Source organism: Mastigoproctus giganteus, chromosome 11 (assembly GCF_048544385.1).
Source record: "Mastigoproctus giganteus isolate SK-2022 chromosome 11, ASM4854438v1, whole genome shotgun sequence".
In the NCBI taxonomy this organism is placed as follows: Eukaryota; Metazoa; Arthropoda; class Arachnida; order Uropygi; family Thelyphonidae; genus Mastigoproctus; species Mastigoproctus giganteus.
The window spans coordinates 81,858,346-81,877,230 of record NC_143585.1 but is presented as its reverse complement, the minus strand read 5'-3'; the positions used below and the strand labels follow the sequence as shown (position 1 = coordinate 81,877,230).

At 38.4% G+C, this 18,885-nt stretch overlaps 1 protein-coding gene across 3 annotated transcripts in view; it reads left to right on the top strand.

Moving 5' to 3' along the window:
• LOC150078192 (uncharacterized) overlaps nucleotides 1–18,885 on the top strand; it is a 93,910-nt gene that overhangs the window by 54,661 nt on the left and 20,364 nt on the right. For 2 of the 3 annotated variants that reach the window (XM_090384933.1, XM_090384932.1), the window contains exons 3-4: nucleotides 1,713–1,757; nucleotides 11,895–11,930. In XM_090384933.1, the coding sequence (XP_090241059.1) occupies nucleotides 1,713–1,757; nucleotides 11,895–11,930 (81 nt within the window). The remainder of the gene's footprint in view (nucleotides 1–1,712; nucleotides 1,758–11,894; nucleotides 11,931–18,885) is intronic. The other variant, XM_090384934.1, reaches the window with a different exon arrangement.

The following is an 18,885-nucleotide window of genomic DNA, read 5'->3' as shown; positions in this document are numbered from 1 at the left end:
TGCATTGACTAGCACTTCAAGCTCATCGAATTTATTAACTATACTCCTAGCATTGGTGTACATGCAAGTATACATGCACCTGTTTCTACTCTTAGTTACCCTAACACAGCCCATGTATTTACTTGTTCCACTATGACTCCCAGCAGTCCTGGAAATCCCCATTGCCTTGCTTTCCAGGCTGCTGCTTAATTGCATTTCAATAGAAGTAGTGCAAGGATCAATTTTACCTCTGCCAGTGGCTACTGTTAATCTATTAGTTTGTGTATCCCCCCAAGCTAGCAGTTTTTCGACCCACCTAACTCTGCCCCGATAGCATCAGCAAAGATTCTTGCACCCTTTCTATTTAAGTGTATCCCATCCCTTTAGAAGCAGTCTCTCCTGTTAACAAGCACAGACCAGGCTGAGAAAAATTCTACCCCTTGAGCCTTGCACAATCTCTCCAGGGCCGAATTGATCAACAAGGCTCTCATCATATACTCCCTCCTATCGTGTCTGGGCAGAATTGCGGACACTTTCAAATTCAACTCTAACTCACGGCTTTTTTTCAGCATTGACTTGTACTTGTTAAGTAATTCCGCCGGTCTCCTACTCTTAATATCATTAGTGCCACCGTGTACAACGATATCACCCTTTGTGCCCTTAAAAGATGATATCTGCTCTACGTTATCAACCTTTGCCCTTGGCAGACGTAGCCTGGTCCTGTTCCATCTATCCTTTTTGCACAATATGTTCCCCTTTTCCCTGACAATAGCTACAACAACTAGTTCCTTTGGGACCAGTGCATTCTGCCTTCGGGTTTGCTACTGTGTTGCTTGATGATCAAGTGCAAGCTCTGGCATTGATGTGGGCAGCTGAGAGCCTGATAGGCCCCTCAATTTAAATCCTTCGAGGGCATCCACCCTGTACTTCAAGCTCTCATATAAGCCCATAACAATGCTGTGTTGACGCCTGATATCCTCGCACTCCTTACATTGTGCACACTGAAAGACATTCCCCTTGGCAATATCATGTCCCGTTCCTGATTGCTCCACAAAAATCAAACAAGCAGTGCATTTCAATAGACTGTGGTTCATAGGACTACTGCTCCCCCTCAGTTCTCCCCCTTGAGCCACAGCATTTCCATTAGTGTGAGTCTTTTGCTTTGCTGCTGTGGTGCGCCTCCGTAGCCAGGTGGGAAGGAGCAACAGTGCGTAGCACACGCTTCTTGATTAGACTGGGGTTGGAGCCAGTCACCACCAAATACGGAGGATGCAGAAAGGTTAGAGAACGACCACCACATATTCCCGGAGCAATATGGCCTTAGTTGCTAATGCTCCTAAAAACCAAATAACAACAACAACAATGCTACTCTGGTCTGAGTCATGATTTCTATTCAAGTTCAATAAAATTCCAATACAAAATATAACCTTAAACTTATGTCCTAATGCAGTTATAACACTATATTTATATATGTATTTCGGTATCGAATGTTATATCCAAATTATGTTATATGACTTTCTTATCCACCGTCAACTTATATGTATTAATTTATGAAGTTACGTTTGTAAAAACTAGGTCGCTATATTTATTTAGTTAAAGTACAATTCAATTGACAAGGAAATTTAATAAGATTAATAAATTTTACTGATTAATTTATACTATAATTGATACTGATTAATTGAAATCATATGAGATTTCAAGTTTTAACTCTAAGTTTTATTTTTCAATTACAGTTGGAGCTGATAAACAAAGAAAATGAGTGTTCTAAGCATAATATGGTAAGCTTATCTGAATGATTGCTTTATTTGATATTGACACAAGCTATTCATATTTCTAATCATTAAAATTATAATTGAAAAGGTTTCATTCTAAGATGGATTGAGTTGCCAAAAGCATATGCTAATAAATGCAGCAAATCTAAGCAATTGCACTACACTACTCAAACTTATGAGACCACCCCCCTCCTCCTCCTCCTCTGTTTGCAAGAAGCTGTGTGTGTATGTGTCTACAAAATATGCAAATATTTTAGCCTAGAAAGGTGATGAATGGTTAGCCCAGAATTCATTTGAAAGATGTATGCCGAATGATGAGCATCTGGAAAGAGTTAACAGAGTTTCAGAAGAAAATGATAGTTGGATGTTGCTTGGGGAAAATGTCTGTGTGTACTATCACTCAGCAATTAAGCATTCCCAGTTGGCAGTGTGCTGAAGAAAATTAAGTTTAGGGATGATACTCAGCCAAAGGTAACAGAAGCCAATGCTCCTTGATACTTAGTCCACATCTTGCCATCAGATCTTAAAGAAACTATTTGGAGCTGTGAATGGGGACAAGCAAAACTATGTTTCCGCTTAAGTAGAGAGAATTCATGCTATAAATTTTTATGAAGAAGCTACAGCCCATAAGCTGGGTGAATTTAAAAAAAACATTCACCTAGTACACACATTTAAATGGTTGCATGCACACCGAACCTGCTCTTTAGATCAATCAAATCTGTCCTGAAAAGCCACATGATCAAGTGCTGCTCTTAGCATTAGAAAAGGCACATGATGCAAGAAAGCAAACTTATATAGCATCAGCCAAAAAAAAAAAAAAAAAAACCACCCTTATTTCACCTATCCACTTGCTCCAAATGTTTGTCAAGTTCTGCCTTGAATCTATTTAAGCTATCAACTTCTACAACGACAGATGGAAGTTTGTTCCAGCAATCAACCATCCGCTGGCTAAAGGCAAACTTCCGCACATCTGTCCTACAACCGTCTTTCCTCAATTTGAATTTATGCCCTCTCAGGTGATTATTCTGAGCAAGAGGAAGAATCCCATCAGCATTGAGCATGCTCAAACCATTCAAGGCTTTATACACCTCAATCAGATCACCTCGCAGGTTTGCAAAACTTAAGCCTTTCTCTGTAAGAGCAACCATTTGTTCCATTCACTAATCTTGTTTCCCTTCTCTGTACTCGTTCCAACAGCTCTACATCCTTCTTAAAATGAGGCCTCCAGACCTGTATACAGTACTCAAGGTGTGGCCTGAACCATTGCCTTATACAAGGGGATAATCACCTCCTTATCCCTGCTAGAAGAATTCCTGTATATCATTGACAAGACACCATGAACTACTCTTGCAGACCGTCTGCACTGCTCGGAAAAATTCATATCTGCCTGCACAATTACCTTCAGGTCCTTTTCATTCTTTACAACTGTCAGTGTGGTACCACAGAGTTGATACGTTACTCTGGGATTACTGCTTCCCATATGTAGTGTACTTTTCATTTGCCCATCTGCTCAACATTTCTAGATCCTGTCATTAACCACCCTGCCAACTTTCGTATCGTCTGCAAACTTGGACATTAAGCCTGATATATCATCAACAATATCATTTATAAATAGAGAAAACAACAATAGACCAAACACTGAACCCTGAGGGACTCCACTAATAACATTAGTCCACGATGAGCAGTGTCCATTGATTACCACTCTCTGTCTTCTCCCACTCAACCATCCCTTTATCCATAACAGCAATTTGCCTCGAATGCCACACTTCTCCAATTTTTTGCAGCAGTCTTCCATGTGCAACAGTATCAAAGGCTTTTCTAAGATCCAAATATATGATATCAAAGTTATTCCCTGCATCCAGTTCCTTTGTGACTACATCATAGTATCCAATCAAATTAGTCAGACAAGACTTCCCCTTAACAAACCCATGCTATGTCCAAGCTATAACTGAAGTCTTGTCTAGATGATCCTGCAATGCTTCTTTAACCAGTGCCTCCATTAATTTCCCTGGAACAGAAGTTAAACTAACAGGTCTGTAATTATCTGTGTCACCCTTTGATCCTCCTTTTTGGATTGGGGTCACATTTGTACAACTTCGGTCCATGGGTATCTCCCCTGAGTAAAGAGAAGCTCTCATAATTATGGCTAAGGGTTTGCTTACTTCCTTTGCCGCCTCCTTTAATATAGCTGGATAGATTCCATCCACCCCAGGTGCCTTTCTTGTGTTTATTTTCAACAATTTCTCCTCCACTTTACTCTCAGTTATTACAAGATTATCTAGCTTACTGCCAGAGTTGAATACACCTCTGGCATTCTCCTGCCTGAATAACTCCTCATGTGTGAATGTCGATGCAAAATATTCATTCAGTTTGTTAGCTACCTGAGAAGGATCATCAATAGTTGAACCATTGATATCAGGTGGATCAATCTGATTCATCCCCTTCCTTCTCGAGTTTACATAAGTAAAGAACTCTTTGCTGTTTTTCTTTGCATCCTTTGCCAAAGATTTCTCGTAATCTGCCTTCGCCTGCCTAACCTCCTTTGTAACTTGGTTACAGACCAGCTTATATCTATCATAGGCTTCTGTGTCACATGTTAATTCATACGTATCCCATGCATTTTTCTTCTTTGTCACATGTCTAATTAGTTCATCTGACATCCATTTAGGCCTAAATCTTGAACAATATTTCTTTGTTGGTATGAAAAGCCTAGTGGCGTCCAAGATTAATTCTTTGAATGCTTCCCATTTTGAATTTGCTGTTGGTAACATCATCAGTTGGTTCCACTGTATAGAATTTTAAATACTGTCTCGACCACCTTAGTCACCTTTACGAAAGCAAAAACTCTTCCCTTTACCCTTGATGGTAGTTACCTCTTTGAGTAAATCCCACATCAGCACACTATGATCACTGCCACCTAGTGGTTCCTTTATCTGCAGATTCTTGATGCATGAAGAATCACTACTGATAATCAGGTGAAGAGAATTACTCCCTTTAGTTGCCTTCCGAACATGCTGCTGTAAAAAACAATCATCCAATAAATTCACAAAAGTCTTGCTAGTGTGTGAGTAGTGACCAACCCACAAATTCCAGTCAATATCCGGGAAATTAAAATCCCCCATTATAAGACACTCTTATTTACTGGCCCACTCTATTTCTCTGCACAGTTGCTCATTATAGTCATCAGATTCATTAGGCCTATAACACCACCTACTCTCATTTTTCCTTTCCCAGTGCAAACAGACTCAACATTGCATTGTCCACCAACATCAATTGGATGCACCTTCTTAGATTTTATGTGTTTCTTAACTAACAGCATAACCCCTCCTTCCCTCCTGTCTGTCCTTTCTGTACACATTGTACTCCCCAAATTCCAGTTCTGCACTTCTTATGTGTTCATGTCTTGACTAGCACTTCAAGCTCATCGAATTTATTAACTATACATTGGTGTTTATTAGTACTAGTAATGGCTGCATGGTGCAAGAAAGCCTATGGCTTATGCTGCAGCAGCCAAAAAAAAAAAAACCCCGAATAAAACAATGATAAAAAAAAAAAATAATAATTAATGAAAGAAAAAGAAATTAAACCTATCATCCTATGCGCTTCCCTCACTCGAAGGTACTATCCAGATGACCTTTGAATTTCCCCAAACTGTCAGCCTGTACCACCCATGTAGGCAACTTATTCCAGTAATTTATAACTCGCTGGCTAAAATAAAACTTCCTGCAGTCCAACCTAAACATTTCCCCCCATAACTTGAATTTATGTCCCCTAGTTCTAGCATCATTTATAATCTTGAAAATTTCGTCCTCATTCATTTTACTGATGCCTCTCAGAACCTTAAACACCTCAATCACCAAAATACATGCACCTGTTTCTACTCTTAGTTACCCTAACACAGCCCATGTATTTACTTGTTCCACTATGACTCCCAGCAGTCGTGGAAATTCCCATTGCCTTGCTTTCCAGGCTGCTGCCCAATACCGTTTCAATAGAAGTAGTGCAAGAATCACTTTTACTGCTTCCAGCGGCTACTGTTAATCTATTAGTCCGTGTATCCCTCTAAGCTAGCAATTTTCCGACCATCTTACTCTGCCTCGATAGCATCAGCAAATATTCTTGCACCCTTTCTATTTAAGTGTATCCCATCCCTGTAGAAGCAGTCTCTCCTGATAACAAGCACAGAACAGGCTGAGAAAAATTCTACCCCTTGAGCCTTGCACGTGTTTGTGTGTGTTGCAGATCCCTGGAAAACACTTGCTACCTGCTTGTGTCCCATCTGTGAAGCTGGGTAGGTGTGCATGATTCTCATGGTATGGATTTGATCCACTGGTAGAAGTGCATGGAATCATGAATGCTGCTGTATATATTGATGTTCTGTATACCCCGCATGCTTTTATGGAAGTGGCTCTTACACCGTTTAACCAGTCAGAATTCTAAGGCACAAAGCAAGGATTGTAAATGCTGTTTGAACAGAATAACATCGGACCACTGGTGTAACTAGCTTGGAATGCCAACCTCAAACCTAAATAAAGTATTTGGGATGAACTGCAACACAAAACAAGGAAAGGCCAGAATGACCCTCTTTGTTAGCGGGTTCACTAATGCTTTTTTTTTTTTTTGTGATATTAGTAGCTTTCAAACAGAAATTAGTAGAAATTCTTTCACAACACATTGAAGCAATCATTGCAGAAAGTGGGCCAGTGCTATTAATTTCTTTAAATAAATAGATGTTTTGTTCATAACTACAAGTAGCCCATGATTTTTGGCAGGATAATGTAAATTAATGCCTTTGCACTGCATGCTGTCGGTTGAAGTGTTGTGTCACTCTTCAACCGTTTGGAAGTGTCTGGGCTAGACTGCTCTTGCACTGAAGTGTTCTGATACCATTAGTGACAAGGAAAAACTTCTAAATAACTACTCAAATGGGTCAAGGTAGCCTTGAGTTTTTTCATTTTGAAAACAGGTAAATCGACAAGAGAACAGAAAAATACACTGTATTGCTAAAAGTAATTGGACAACTACATGTTATGACGAACCTTTTATCAGTACAATATTTAATGACACATTGACTTACCTTTGGTCTTATTTAGATTCTGAAGTTTCTGTTGAGAGGAGGGCAGTATTTTGATTCATATCTCCTTCAGCACAGTGATCAATTTAGTTACTAATTGCGGGTGTGTTGACTTTTTTTATTTTTTTTATTTTCTAATTTCAACAAGCTGTTGTCTGTAAACTCTGTCCGCTTATGTCCTTTGCGTTTGTAGACCTGTTTTGTATTTATCTTTGTTTGGCAATAAATGCTATTACATGCCTGGCCTGCAGTCAACCTTTATTTCATTTCAAAGTTGTTCAGTTAAGGGTGGAGTTCTGGGAAGGCCAGTGAAGCTTTTCCATACCTGTGTGTTCAAGCCACGTCGTTACAAGCTGAGCAGTATGATATGGTGCATTATCATGCTGAAGCAGAAAAGAACCCTCTCTGCATTACTACCCAAGTGTAGGAAGAGTGGAATTGTCCAAAATGACAATATACCACATGGCATCCATTGTTCTAGGAATGAATGACAATCAAACCACAAAAATAATTCCAGATGGTGGTAGTACTTCTAGCATTGCTTTGGGGCAACACCATGGGTGCAGTGTGTCTGCTGTATTAATTTATTTATTATTGCACATACTTCTGTTTTAACTTACAAAAATAAATCTAGTTTCCTTTAATTTTTGGTAATGTTTGACATGAGTAGTAATTAAACTTAATAATTTTAACTGATAATAGTGGAATAATGAATTTCTTGGGGGGTACCAATATATTGTTACAGCCTCCCCTCCTTGGTTGTGTACTGGATGAGATACTTTGGTAAATAATTCTTTGAGCATCTGCCAGACGAATATACAGCCATCAGAAAAACATAGTAGTATGTCATTATTCATTTCTCCATAGAACTGTTTACCAACGTTCTATGGCAATTACGAGTAGTACATTAGGCAAGTCAATACTGCACATTGTGTGCTACAGTTCTTCAGTAAAATCTGCTGCCATGCAGTTCCCTACATATCAACCTTGTACTAATATCAGTTCCTTGGTCTTTGTGAACTCCTGGTTGACAGTATCCGATGAGGACTGATGGGATCTACATACCAGTCTTCTGAGTGACCCCCAATCCTTTTCTGTCCATCTATGGTTTGTCTGGAAGTTTCCCCTACTGTAATAATACCTTCATATTTCCATTTGATGATTACATCAGCCACCATTGAACTAGGGTATTGCAGCTTTTCTGTAATGGCATGAACAGATTGATTACTAATACGGTCCTATGATAACTTCTTAAAAGTGGCTAAGCTCAATGTCTCAATCCATCTACTGTATTTAGTTGATCTGCTTCAGTCTAGCACGAAGGCAGTTGTGCATACCCATTTCTAACATATGGATGGCGGTATAGTTAATTTTTTTCAAATCTCACAGGTGTCTGGATACTTTTTTGGAAGTATAGCATATGTGATGGCTGTTCAATTAAAGCATGTTTAAGGTTTTAAAACAAATTTTTTTTGAAAAATACAATTAGCATTTAAATTATGAGATCTGGTCTTTACATTTTGTGGGTGTAGCTCTAAACAGGCAGACTACTAGATAGTCCACTGGACTGAACCTTTTGGTAATTCTCTAGGAGGCATCTGGATTGGCTAGTGTATAATCTCATTGACTCTAGTCTGCCAGACAGTGACTTGAAGGGAGTCCGAGTAGTGTGTATGTGGGGTGGGGGAGGCAGTGTCGAGGCTACGATGTATTAAGGGGCTGGGTATATTCTTGCTGTGTGTATGTCATACCCAAAAATTTCCTCATTCATTTCACAAATATATGTGGGCTCAGTTCCAATCTCAATGATATCCATTTCCACTTAGTCTGCCAAACCCCACTTCCTTTTTTTGACAGAATTCCAATTATTGATTGATTCAACCATAGCTCATCTCAGTGTGCCTGTGGGGTGGGGGAGGCAGTGTCGATCTGATTATTCGATGTATGATTCATTTTGCTTCAAAGATGGTACTTGAGCATATGACTGCTTCGATATTCTCTGTCAGAGACTTAGTAATTTTGAATTTCCTCTTTTTGATCTTCTCTGGCTTAAAATTTCTTCATCCTATTCTGTCAAATTCATCTGCTGCCTCTATTATTCTTCCAGCTTCACTAATCACTTGGAACTCTTTGACTTCCTCTCTTTGAAACTTGACTTTCTCCAGTCCAGCTTTCTTAGCAGTGAGGTGGTGCCTCCGTAGCCAGGTGGGAAGAAGCAGCAGTGCGTAGCACACACTTCTTGATTAGACCGGGGTTCGAGCCCATCACCACCAAATACGGAGGATGCGGAAAGGTCAGGGAATGACCACCGCATATCCCGGAGCAATATGGCCTTAGTTGCTAATGCTCTTAAAAAAAAAAACCAAAAAAACCAAAAAAAAAGCAGTGAGGTAATTTTCTCTGGTGATTAATGTTCATAACTCTAGCTGGCTTCTGTTTTCTAGTTATTTGGACTGAGCTGGTCAAGATGCTGAGGCTTTTGCAATTACTAATGACCTTGCACAGACTTCATTTATCCAAAGAAATACCAGACAATCCCAAGCACACGTCCAACACTTGATTATTTTCTCACTAACAGCCATTCAAAGTACATGGTTGAGGTGAGTGCTCCTCTATTTTAATTTCAGTCCTTCCAATGCTCTGGCCTGTCCTACATCTCTCAAAGAGGAACCCACAGCTCCTATGCTTATCTTTGATGACACTCAGACTTCTAGACAAGATCACATATCTCTATTATTTTTGCTGTTACTTTTATTCTAAACAGTTACTCTCTCTGTAAATCTCAAATCTACCCTACCATGGAATATTGTTCCCATATCTGGGGTATTGCTCCCAAAACCTCTCTCAGGTTTCTAGACCTTCATTTAAAAGAGGGCAGTTAGGCTAATTAACGACCCATCTCGTACAAAGCCTCTCCACCCTTTATCTCATAGATGTTCTGTTTCTGTTGTATGCCTTTTCTGTAGTTACTTCCATAGGCACTGTTCTTGTGAATTGGCTTCTATAATTCCCTCTGTTTCTTCCAAACCAGTCCAGATATGTGCCACAAGCAGTCAACATCGATTTACTGTCCAACTTCAAACTTATAGAACCAACTTTTCTTCCTTGTTTATCCTTTAACTTCAGCATCCCAGAACAACCTCTCTTCACATGTATTTCCTCAAAATTACAGTCTACAGAAATTTAAGTCTAATGTCAACAAGTATCATCTTTTGTCTTCTGAACCCTCAACCCACACGTTACTAAATACAGGCAACCCCCTTATAACACGGTATTTCTGCAACACAGTTTCACTCTAATACAATTGATAAATTGTGGCAATCCTCGCACAACACAGTACTTAAATAACACAGTTTCGCTCTAACACAGTTAGAGAATTTTAGTAAACCACGCATAACAGGGTATTTTGTGCTGGAGAAACCCTGCTATTATGTTGGATGTAATTTTTCAACATTTCCACTCATTTTGAATCCCCGCTGTTGACTCACTAGTCAAAAAAATTTATTGAGAAATCCCTGCATTTTTTTTGTTGGGAAATCCACATGTTACGTTCTGTGCTATTGAACTTGTGGAAAAATCTAGATTTCAAAGTTTTATTACTATTGGATAGCACACCAGGCCGTCCAAAAGATTTAAGTCATCCAAACATTGAAGTTATGTTCCTACCACCACAGTTGTACTAGATTAATACAACTTTCATTCAGCCATTAGATCAGGGCATTATATCCACCTTTAAAGTTCATTACTTCAGAAAATCATTCCAATGGATTTTAGAAAAAAATTGATTCTGAATCTATTGAAGTAATGGAGGCATGGAAACATTTCTCAATTGTAGATTGTACCAGAATCATAGCTTTATTGTTGAAAGAAGTAAAACCGTCAACGTTAAATGCGTGTGGAAAAATGTATGGCCAGAGTCAGTTCATTCAGGAAATATGGCTGAACCGGCAGAAAATGGAATCAGTGCGATAGTAGAACTTGCTACGTCGGTAGGAGGGGAAGGTTTTGATGATATGATTACTGAAGTCTTCATGGGTAGCACAGTTGATAGAATTGCCCTCCTACCCACACCGGGTGGAAAAGACCTGAGTTTGAATTCCGTCAGTGATGGGGGAATTTTTATGGTCTTTTTCATAATGTGGCTGAGTTAATTGGGCTCAGGTGAGGGTAGCATGGTTTTTTCTCCCAGAAACTTGGGTTTTTCGTGCAGCAAAACAGAAAATCGACCTCAGGACACGCAATTTATAGACAATATACACAGAGTAACATGGCCTTAGTCGCCGATGCTCCTAAAAAAATAAAAAAAATATATGACTACTGAAAACGTTCAAGAATTACTGGTAGAAAAAGAGGCTGGTGAAGCGGATTTGGTGGAAATAGCATCGGAGGCAAAACCAAATCAATTCAGAGGATGATAGAGCAGATGAAAATTCTAAACTTCCAAATTTTACGCTAAAAAGTGTACGGGAAAGCATAAAGTTAGCTGAGCAATTAGAATCTTATTTTTTGAATGCAGAGTCTTGAATGAAAGGAGCCCAAAGTTCAAAAGGGAGCGTCAAAAATGGTTAGTTCCATATCAAATTCACAAAGATTTATCAAGCAAAAGCAAATAAACCTAGATTACCGATTTTGTAAAGAGAGTAGAAGATACACGAAATCTAGAATGATGTACTTTTGTTCGTTTTGTTAAACAAACAAAACGAATAGTGCATTTTTGTTAGCTTTTGGAAAACATAACCCTCCTTTTTGTACTTTTTCTTAGTCCCATATAACATGGTTTCGCACAACATGACATTTTAGAGGAACCTAACTACTGTGTTATACAAGGGTTACCTGTATTATGGGTTCTAATACCTTTCACATTTGAGGTTTTCATTAAAAAAAAAAGAAAAATAATAAAATATACATCCATTACTTCACTAATCTATATTTTATTTTTCTATGAAAAATCCCTTTGGTTCATAATAGTAAAATAGAGCCTTAATAAAATGTGGACATTGTCAGAAATAGCCATTTCATTATAATTAAAATAGTATTTTTAACATAATTTTAAAAAAATGTATTCCTAGGTACTAATTCCCAGATTGCTATTCAAATCTTTAATGGTAAGTAATTACTTTACAGTTTCTTTTCATTTAAAGTGATTTAATATTTGTAATAACTGTGTGAAAATACTCTACAAATTTATGTTATTTATTTAGATCAGGGGTAGCCAACTTGCTGCACACCATTCACTCGTGGTCTGCACAGCTCTTGTTAGGATGCTTAATGTAGAATGCAGATTGACCAGAGCCTATTGTCTACAGAACTCATGTTAATCTGTAAAAGATTAACATGTGTTCTGCAGTGTAACTTACTGGTTATTGGCAGATAAAGAAGTGACTAGCATATGTTGTCAATTCCCAGAACTTGTGTTACTTGAAGTCATCATATGTGCTAGTCAGTGGTATGTACACATACAGGTATGGTTGCTAACTTTGAAAAAATCTGTAATTATATTTTTAAAAAGGCTGATCATCGATTAACAATAACTACCGGAGAAAGCACTTACGTGAGCCGACAACATTTTGTGTCTGCACACCCACTGTATTGCCGACTCACAGCAACCACCCATTGCTTCAGCCGTTGACAACCAGCAAGCTTAAAGTAACATTCATTCCAATAAGCAGGTGGATTGACACCACTAGCGATGACTGGTCCTGACACACAGTTATCATGTGCTCTCCTGTTAACTTATGTGATTCATTTAAGCTGCTTGAAGGTGCTGGGCACCTGTGTTCTATGAGTAAGCACCTGCCAGCTGATGTGAAAAAAATAATATAAAAAATTGTACAACTGGTTTGAAAAATCAGAAATGTAATCAATCATATACAACATATTTTTCAAAGTGGGTGTTGGGTCATGTCACAAAAGGGTATCACCAAATTTGGCATCATTTCAGCATTGTTTTCATTCAGATTTATATTGATGGATTGATATAATTGATTGAATAAATTCAATTACAGTATTGATTAATACACAAAAAAATTTACAAAATTTATTTCTTCACATGCTTCATACTTGGTCAACAAGCTCTGGACATGTTTTTCTCTTTGAAAGCTAATGTCCGACCTAGATGATTTCTAAATATCCTTGACGATGCTCGTCCTTGGAAATGCACATCATTCCCCTCTCTCTCTCTATTGCTTACAGGTTTTTGGTATAAAACAAAGGAAATTGCTTACTGTTGCATTTATCTACCAGTGACTGCCATAACTGAGTGGTCAGGAGTGAGGATGCATAAGTATATGTACGTTGAGTGACCTGGATTTGAGCCCGTGACTGATAATATAGTACTGTTTCTTGTATATTCTCTCTCTCTCTCTCTCTCTCTCTCTCTCTCTCTCTCTCTCTCTCTCTCTCTCTCTCTCTCTCTCTCTCTCTCTCTATTTTGTGAATTCTGTCTGTGTGGTCATTCTGGAGTATAAACAGAAAAATTTGTTTGTTATTGTTAAATTTTTAAATTTTGTTATTGTTTGTTCTTTATTGTTAAATAAATTTAACAATAAAGAACAAACAGCTGTGGGGTCAAATTATTTTTGGACACTCATAGTATGTTGGGGTAAAAAAAAAAAGTTTGAAAAGCCCTAACATACATGTTAAATTCCACTTTATTACCAGAAATTATAATCCAGGTTTCAGCTTAATGAGAACCTTATTTACCGGCTCCTATTTACTGCCTTTTAACTTTAATTTAAGGCAGATAAGTATTGGGGGTGCTAGTGAACTTCCCATGGTGTCTATAATTTATAAGAATGAACATTAATTTTTTCACCTACATTAAACTTATTTTATAGACATAGAATTTTTTATTATTTTATTACAAGTGCTTTGCATAAAGTTCCTTTTGACTGTGCAAGTTTAGCTGAAGATCTCAAAATTTGTTAAATCAATGGGAGGGTATAATATCAGTAAAACTACCACAATGTATTAACAACTGCTGAATGATGAAGCAAGCATGGATGTGTATTCATGTAATGAAACCTAGTATTTAGTAACTGTAATGGCAGTGCCCTGCATTTCTTGAGCATCATAATGTAATAACTAATAGTTCTGTGAGTGACTCTGTGCAAGTTTCAAACTTGCACAGTGACTCTATGCATTTTTTAAAATATTTGTGTATTAAAAGTATAAATTGAAATTTATCTGGGTTCCTCATGTATTCCTAGTTGAAGAACCCACTTCACAATTTAATTGTAAGTTTGAACAAAAGGTCAAAACAGTTTAACGGATGTTGGTTGACTTGTCTTGAAGAGCTAATAAATTTTGTGTTTAAATCATCTTCTACTTTGACTTTTAGTTCATATTGTATTTAAATTTCTTGAAATCATTTTTCATTGATTTTTTTTTTTTTTGATCGGGAAAAAAGAAATGTAATAAGAAATATCTATTTGCAGCTATTTAAATCAGCTTATGTGCTGATATGATGTATAGTTATGATTAAACATATAATTGCTGTTTCTGTTATAAAATATATTCTTTTTTTTTTTTTACATAGGTTTATGCTGTTGTGTAAATGTTTATACTCCTTATCAAGTGCTAACACTCTTTATATTGAGTTCATTCACTTCCAACATATTTCAAAGCAAAAAAAACCTATTATCTCTACTGCTTCTCATGGTTTTAATCTGTCATTTATAGCCTGCCGGTGAGTTATTTGGTCCATAACCTGGATGGTGATTGGGGATGTCCATGGGTGACAGCATCAGTTAACTGTTCTATGATCTTGTCCAACATGAACAGCAATTTTTAAATCTCAAATTTTCACTCCAGACTCTTGGAGTTTGACTGCTATCTTGTTCAAACTTATATATAAATTATGTATATACACTCACTGTTAATATCCATCCAGACACCCCTCTGTTTATAGTTGGTCCTATCCTACCTTTTTTTTTTTTTTTTTTTTTTTTTTAATTAAAACCCCAAACACGAGAGGTGTTAGAACCTATAGTACTTACTACCGTGCTTGGGTTGGAGGTTGAGAAGATGAAAGAAGAAATTTGTTGACATTAGACTTGAACTTCTGTAGACTGTAATTTTCAGGAAATACATATGAAGGAAGGTTGTTCCAGAAAACAGCAGTTGAATGAATAAATGAGGAAGATGAAAAGTTGGTTCTGTGGGTTTGAAGTTGGACAGTAAATGGATGTTGGCTGGTGGCGGCACATGTTCGGACTGTTTTGAAAGAGAGAGTGGGAATTATAGAAGCCAATTCAGAAGAACAGTACCCATGGAAGTATCTGTAGAAAAGGCATGCAACAGAAACAGTACATCTATGAGACAGCGAGTGGAGAGACTGTTAGAGAGGAGTCATTAATTAACCTAACTGCCCTCTTCTGAATAGAAGCCTGAGAGAGGTTTTGGGGGCACCACCACAGATGTGAGAACAATATTCCATGGTAGGGTGGATTTGCAATTTGTACAGAGTGAAGTAACGCTGAGAGCAAAAGAGAAAACCAAGTTTTTTAGATGCAGAGGAAGCAATATTTGTAATGTGCTTGTGCCAAGAGAGATTAGAAGTCAGGGTAACCCCAAAAGAGATATATCATCTTGCCTAGAAATTGGTGTGTCACCAAAGATAAGCATAGGAGCAGAGGAGTCCTTTTTGTGAGATATAAGACAAGACTGAGTTTTAGGATTGAAATCAACTAAGTTGTCTTTGCGCCACTGGAGAATTACGTGGAAATCGGCATTTAAGGAATTGGTAGTGAATATTCGAGAAGTTGAAGCTGATTGAGCAGGGCAAGGTTTCTCAATATGGAAAGTGGAATACAATGTGCTATCATTGGCAAAACTATGGATAGGATTTCCAGTTAATGGAAGCAGGTCATTAATATACAAGAGGAAAAAAGTGGGGGAAATAACCGAACCTTGGGGGACACCAGCATTAGTGAAGAAGTTAGAAGACAGAGCCATTTACCAACACCTTCAGTGAGCGATCAGAGAAAACTGGATAACCAATTATAAAAAACAGTTGGCAAACCATAAGATGGAAGCTTGTTTAGAAGACCTTTATGCCAAACACGATCGAAAGCCTTTGAGATGTCAAGAGCAACTGCTTGTGTTTCACAAGCAGTTGTGAAACAACTTTTCCATTGGATTTGTCCATAAAATAGTAACATAAGCCAGAATATCAGCAGTGGATTGACACTGACGAAATCCATACTGGCAATCGTTGATCAGATGGAAGGTTTCTAGGTAGTTTAAGAGTTGACGATTAATTGATTTGTCCATTACTTTAGAAAGAGTAGAAGTAATTGCAATGGGACGATAATTGGATGAGAGGGATTTCTCACCCTATTTAGGAACTGGCTGGATATGAGCAAATTTCCAAGCAGAAGGAAAAACACCTTTGGAATAAGAAAGTGAAAAAAGGCGGCAAAGAACGGAGTAAGTTCAGGAGCACAGGCTTCGAGAAAGTGAAGAAATACCATCTGAGGCTTTCTTAGCATCAAGATTCGTTAAAATCCTTCTGACCTCCTTTTGACAGAAAACCACAGGAGGCATTGAATGGAGCATGCTAGGAATGGTGGGAGGTGTTTTACCAAGATTATTAATACATGAGTTGAAAGATAAATGGGATGCTAGCAGGTCAGCTTTATCCTTGGGCTGAAGTGACAACAGAACCATCTGGTTTTGACAGAGGTGGGATCAGAGATGAACAAAAGTTGTGGCCAATAGCTTTGGCAAGAGACCAGAATGCTCGGCTACCATTAGGGCAAGAAGCAAGTTTTCTACTCTTAGCCTGTTCAAACTCTAGTTTGGACTGATTAATAACTGCTTTACAATTGTTGCAGGCTTTGGTGTAGGCAGAAAATGAAACTGAAGATTTGGAAACAAGTCAATTACGATATGCAACGTTCTTCTCTTGAACAGCCTTAGCACATTTATTGGAAAACCAAGGTTTAGATAAAGGCGAAATTTTAAAGTGGAGTGTGGAATAAAGGATTCCATTCCTACAAGAATAATTTCAGACATGATCTGATCAAATGTTGACATCAGAAGTTTTGAAACAGTAATCCGACCAAGGAAAAGGAGGTTGGCAATAGCCATGAGATAAAGGCTCCATTGGAGAAGAGGCAATCACCAAGGTGTGATCTGAGGTGCCTAAAGGACCACTCACTTCGACCGTGTATTAGAAGGGTTGTTTGTGAGAAAAAGATCAGGTGTGTTGGCTGTATGGTTAGGATTGTCCGGTATTCTTGTAGGTCAATGAACTATTTGTGTAAGGTCATTAGTAATTGCAAGAGCCTCAGCATCTCGACCAGCTGGGTCGGTGTGACTAGAAAACGGAAGCCAGCTGGAGTTGTGAACATTAAAATCACCAAGGAGATTACCACACTGTTAGGAAAGTTGGTCTGGAGAAAGTCAAGTTGAAAAGAGAGGAAGTCAAAGAGCTCCAAGTGATTAGTGGAGTTGGGAGAACGGTAGAGACAATAGATGAATTTGACTCAATTAGGTAGAGAGATTTTAAGCCAGAGAAGATCGAAAAGATTTCAAATTACCAAGTCTCTTACAGGGAATATCAGAACGGACATATGCACAAGTACCACCTTTGAGGCGAAAAGCATCTTACAGTGAATAATTTGGGCAACTGAGATGGGCAGTAGTTGAATCAACGGATAACAGATTCTGTCAGAAAAAGTATATGGGTTTTGGCAGACTGCAAGTGGAAATGGACATCGTTGAGATTAGAACATATATTTGTGAAATGAACTAGGAAGTGTTTGGGAGGTTTAGATTTTTTCGCAGATAAGCTTACTGTATTAGTGTGACAATCATGGTGTATTCACTAGTAAGAAAAGGTGGGGGAGACATGCTGTATGAAGTAATGAAATTTTTAGATATGGCATAAGCATGTTAAGAATATACCCAAATCCTTGATGTAACGTGGCCTCGAAAATGCCCCCCCATACACCACTCGGACCCCCTCCAGTCACTATCTGGCAGAGTAGAGGTAGCAAGATTATACACTAGCTGATCCGGAAGCCTTCTAATGAGTTACCAATAGGTTCGCACCGGTGTACTAACTAGCGGCCGGCCTGCGAACACCGTTTTAGAGATGTACTCTCGAAATGTAAGAAGATTGGATCTCGTCGTTATGTTCATCATAACTTCAAAAGTCATCACTCATACTACATGAGATATGCATCACATGTCAGACACAATTATAAATATGCTCAAAGATGCTGCGATCAACAGTGTTAACAGACTTCCAGCATGGAATGCACATAAGCAGTTGGAATTTACATGATATTTCAACTGCTTTGAAGATTGGTGATGTGGTCGGCAAATGGAAGTGGACTGGTGCTGAAACTATCAGAAAACCTTTCAAGCTGACAGCTGAAACTGTCACAAAACAACCCAGAAACCTTCCAAGCTGACAGAATATGACAAGGGGAGCCCTGCAAAGAATTGTCCACTTGGAATGCAGCCCACGTTGTCACAGCACACACACACACACACACACACACACACACACACACACACATAGAAGCACTCAGTGAGATGATTCAAATACATACCAACAGTAGTACAGTGCACAGGATGATGTACAATATGGGTTACCATAGTTGCACTGCCGTCTAAAAGCCATTAATGATCCCGACTAATCCTAGATGCTGTCGAGCATGGAACATACAGCAGTGGAAAGCTATTCTTTGGAGTAACAAATTATGGTATAGGTATTTAAGTTTGATAGTCTTATCTGGGTGTGTGGCAGATACCTGGAGAAAGCTATCTGCCAGACTATCATCTTGACAATGAAGTTTGGAAGAGTCAGCATTTTCATACTTTGGCCTGAGGCTGTTGGTTGTTTTGGACAAAACTATGACACTGTGAGGTCTATCTTGACCTCCAAGCTGACAGAATATGACAGGGGAGCCCTGCAAAGAATTGTCCACTTGGAATGCAGCCAATGTTGTCACAGCACACACAGAAACACTCAGTGAGATGATTCAAATTCATACCAACAGTGTATAGTGCACAGGATGGAGTACAATATGAGTTACCATAGTCGTG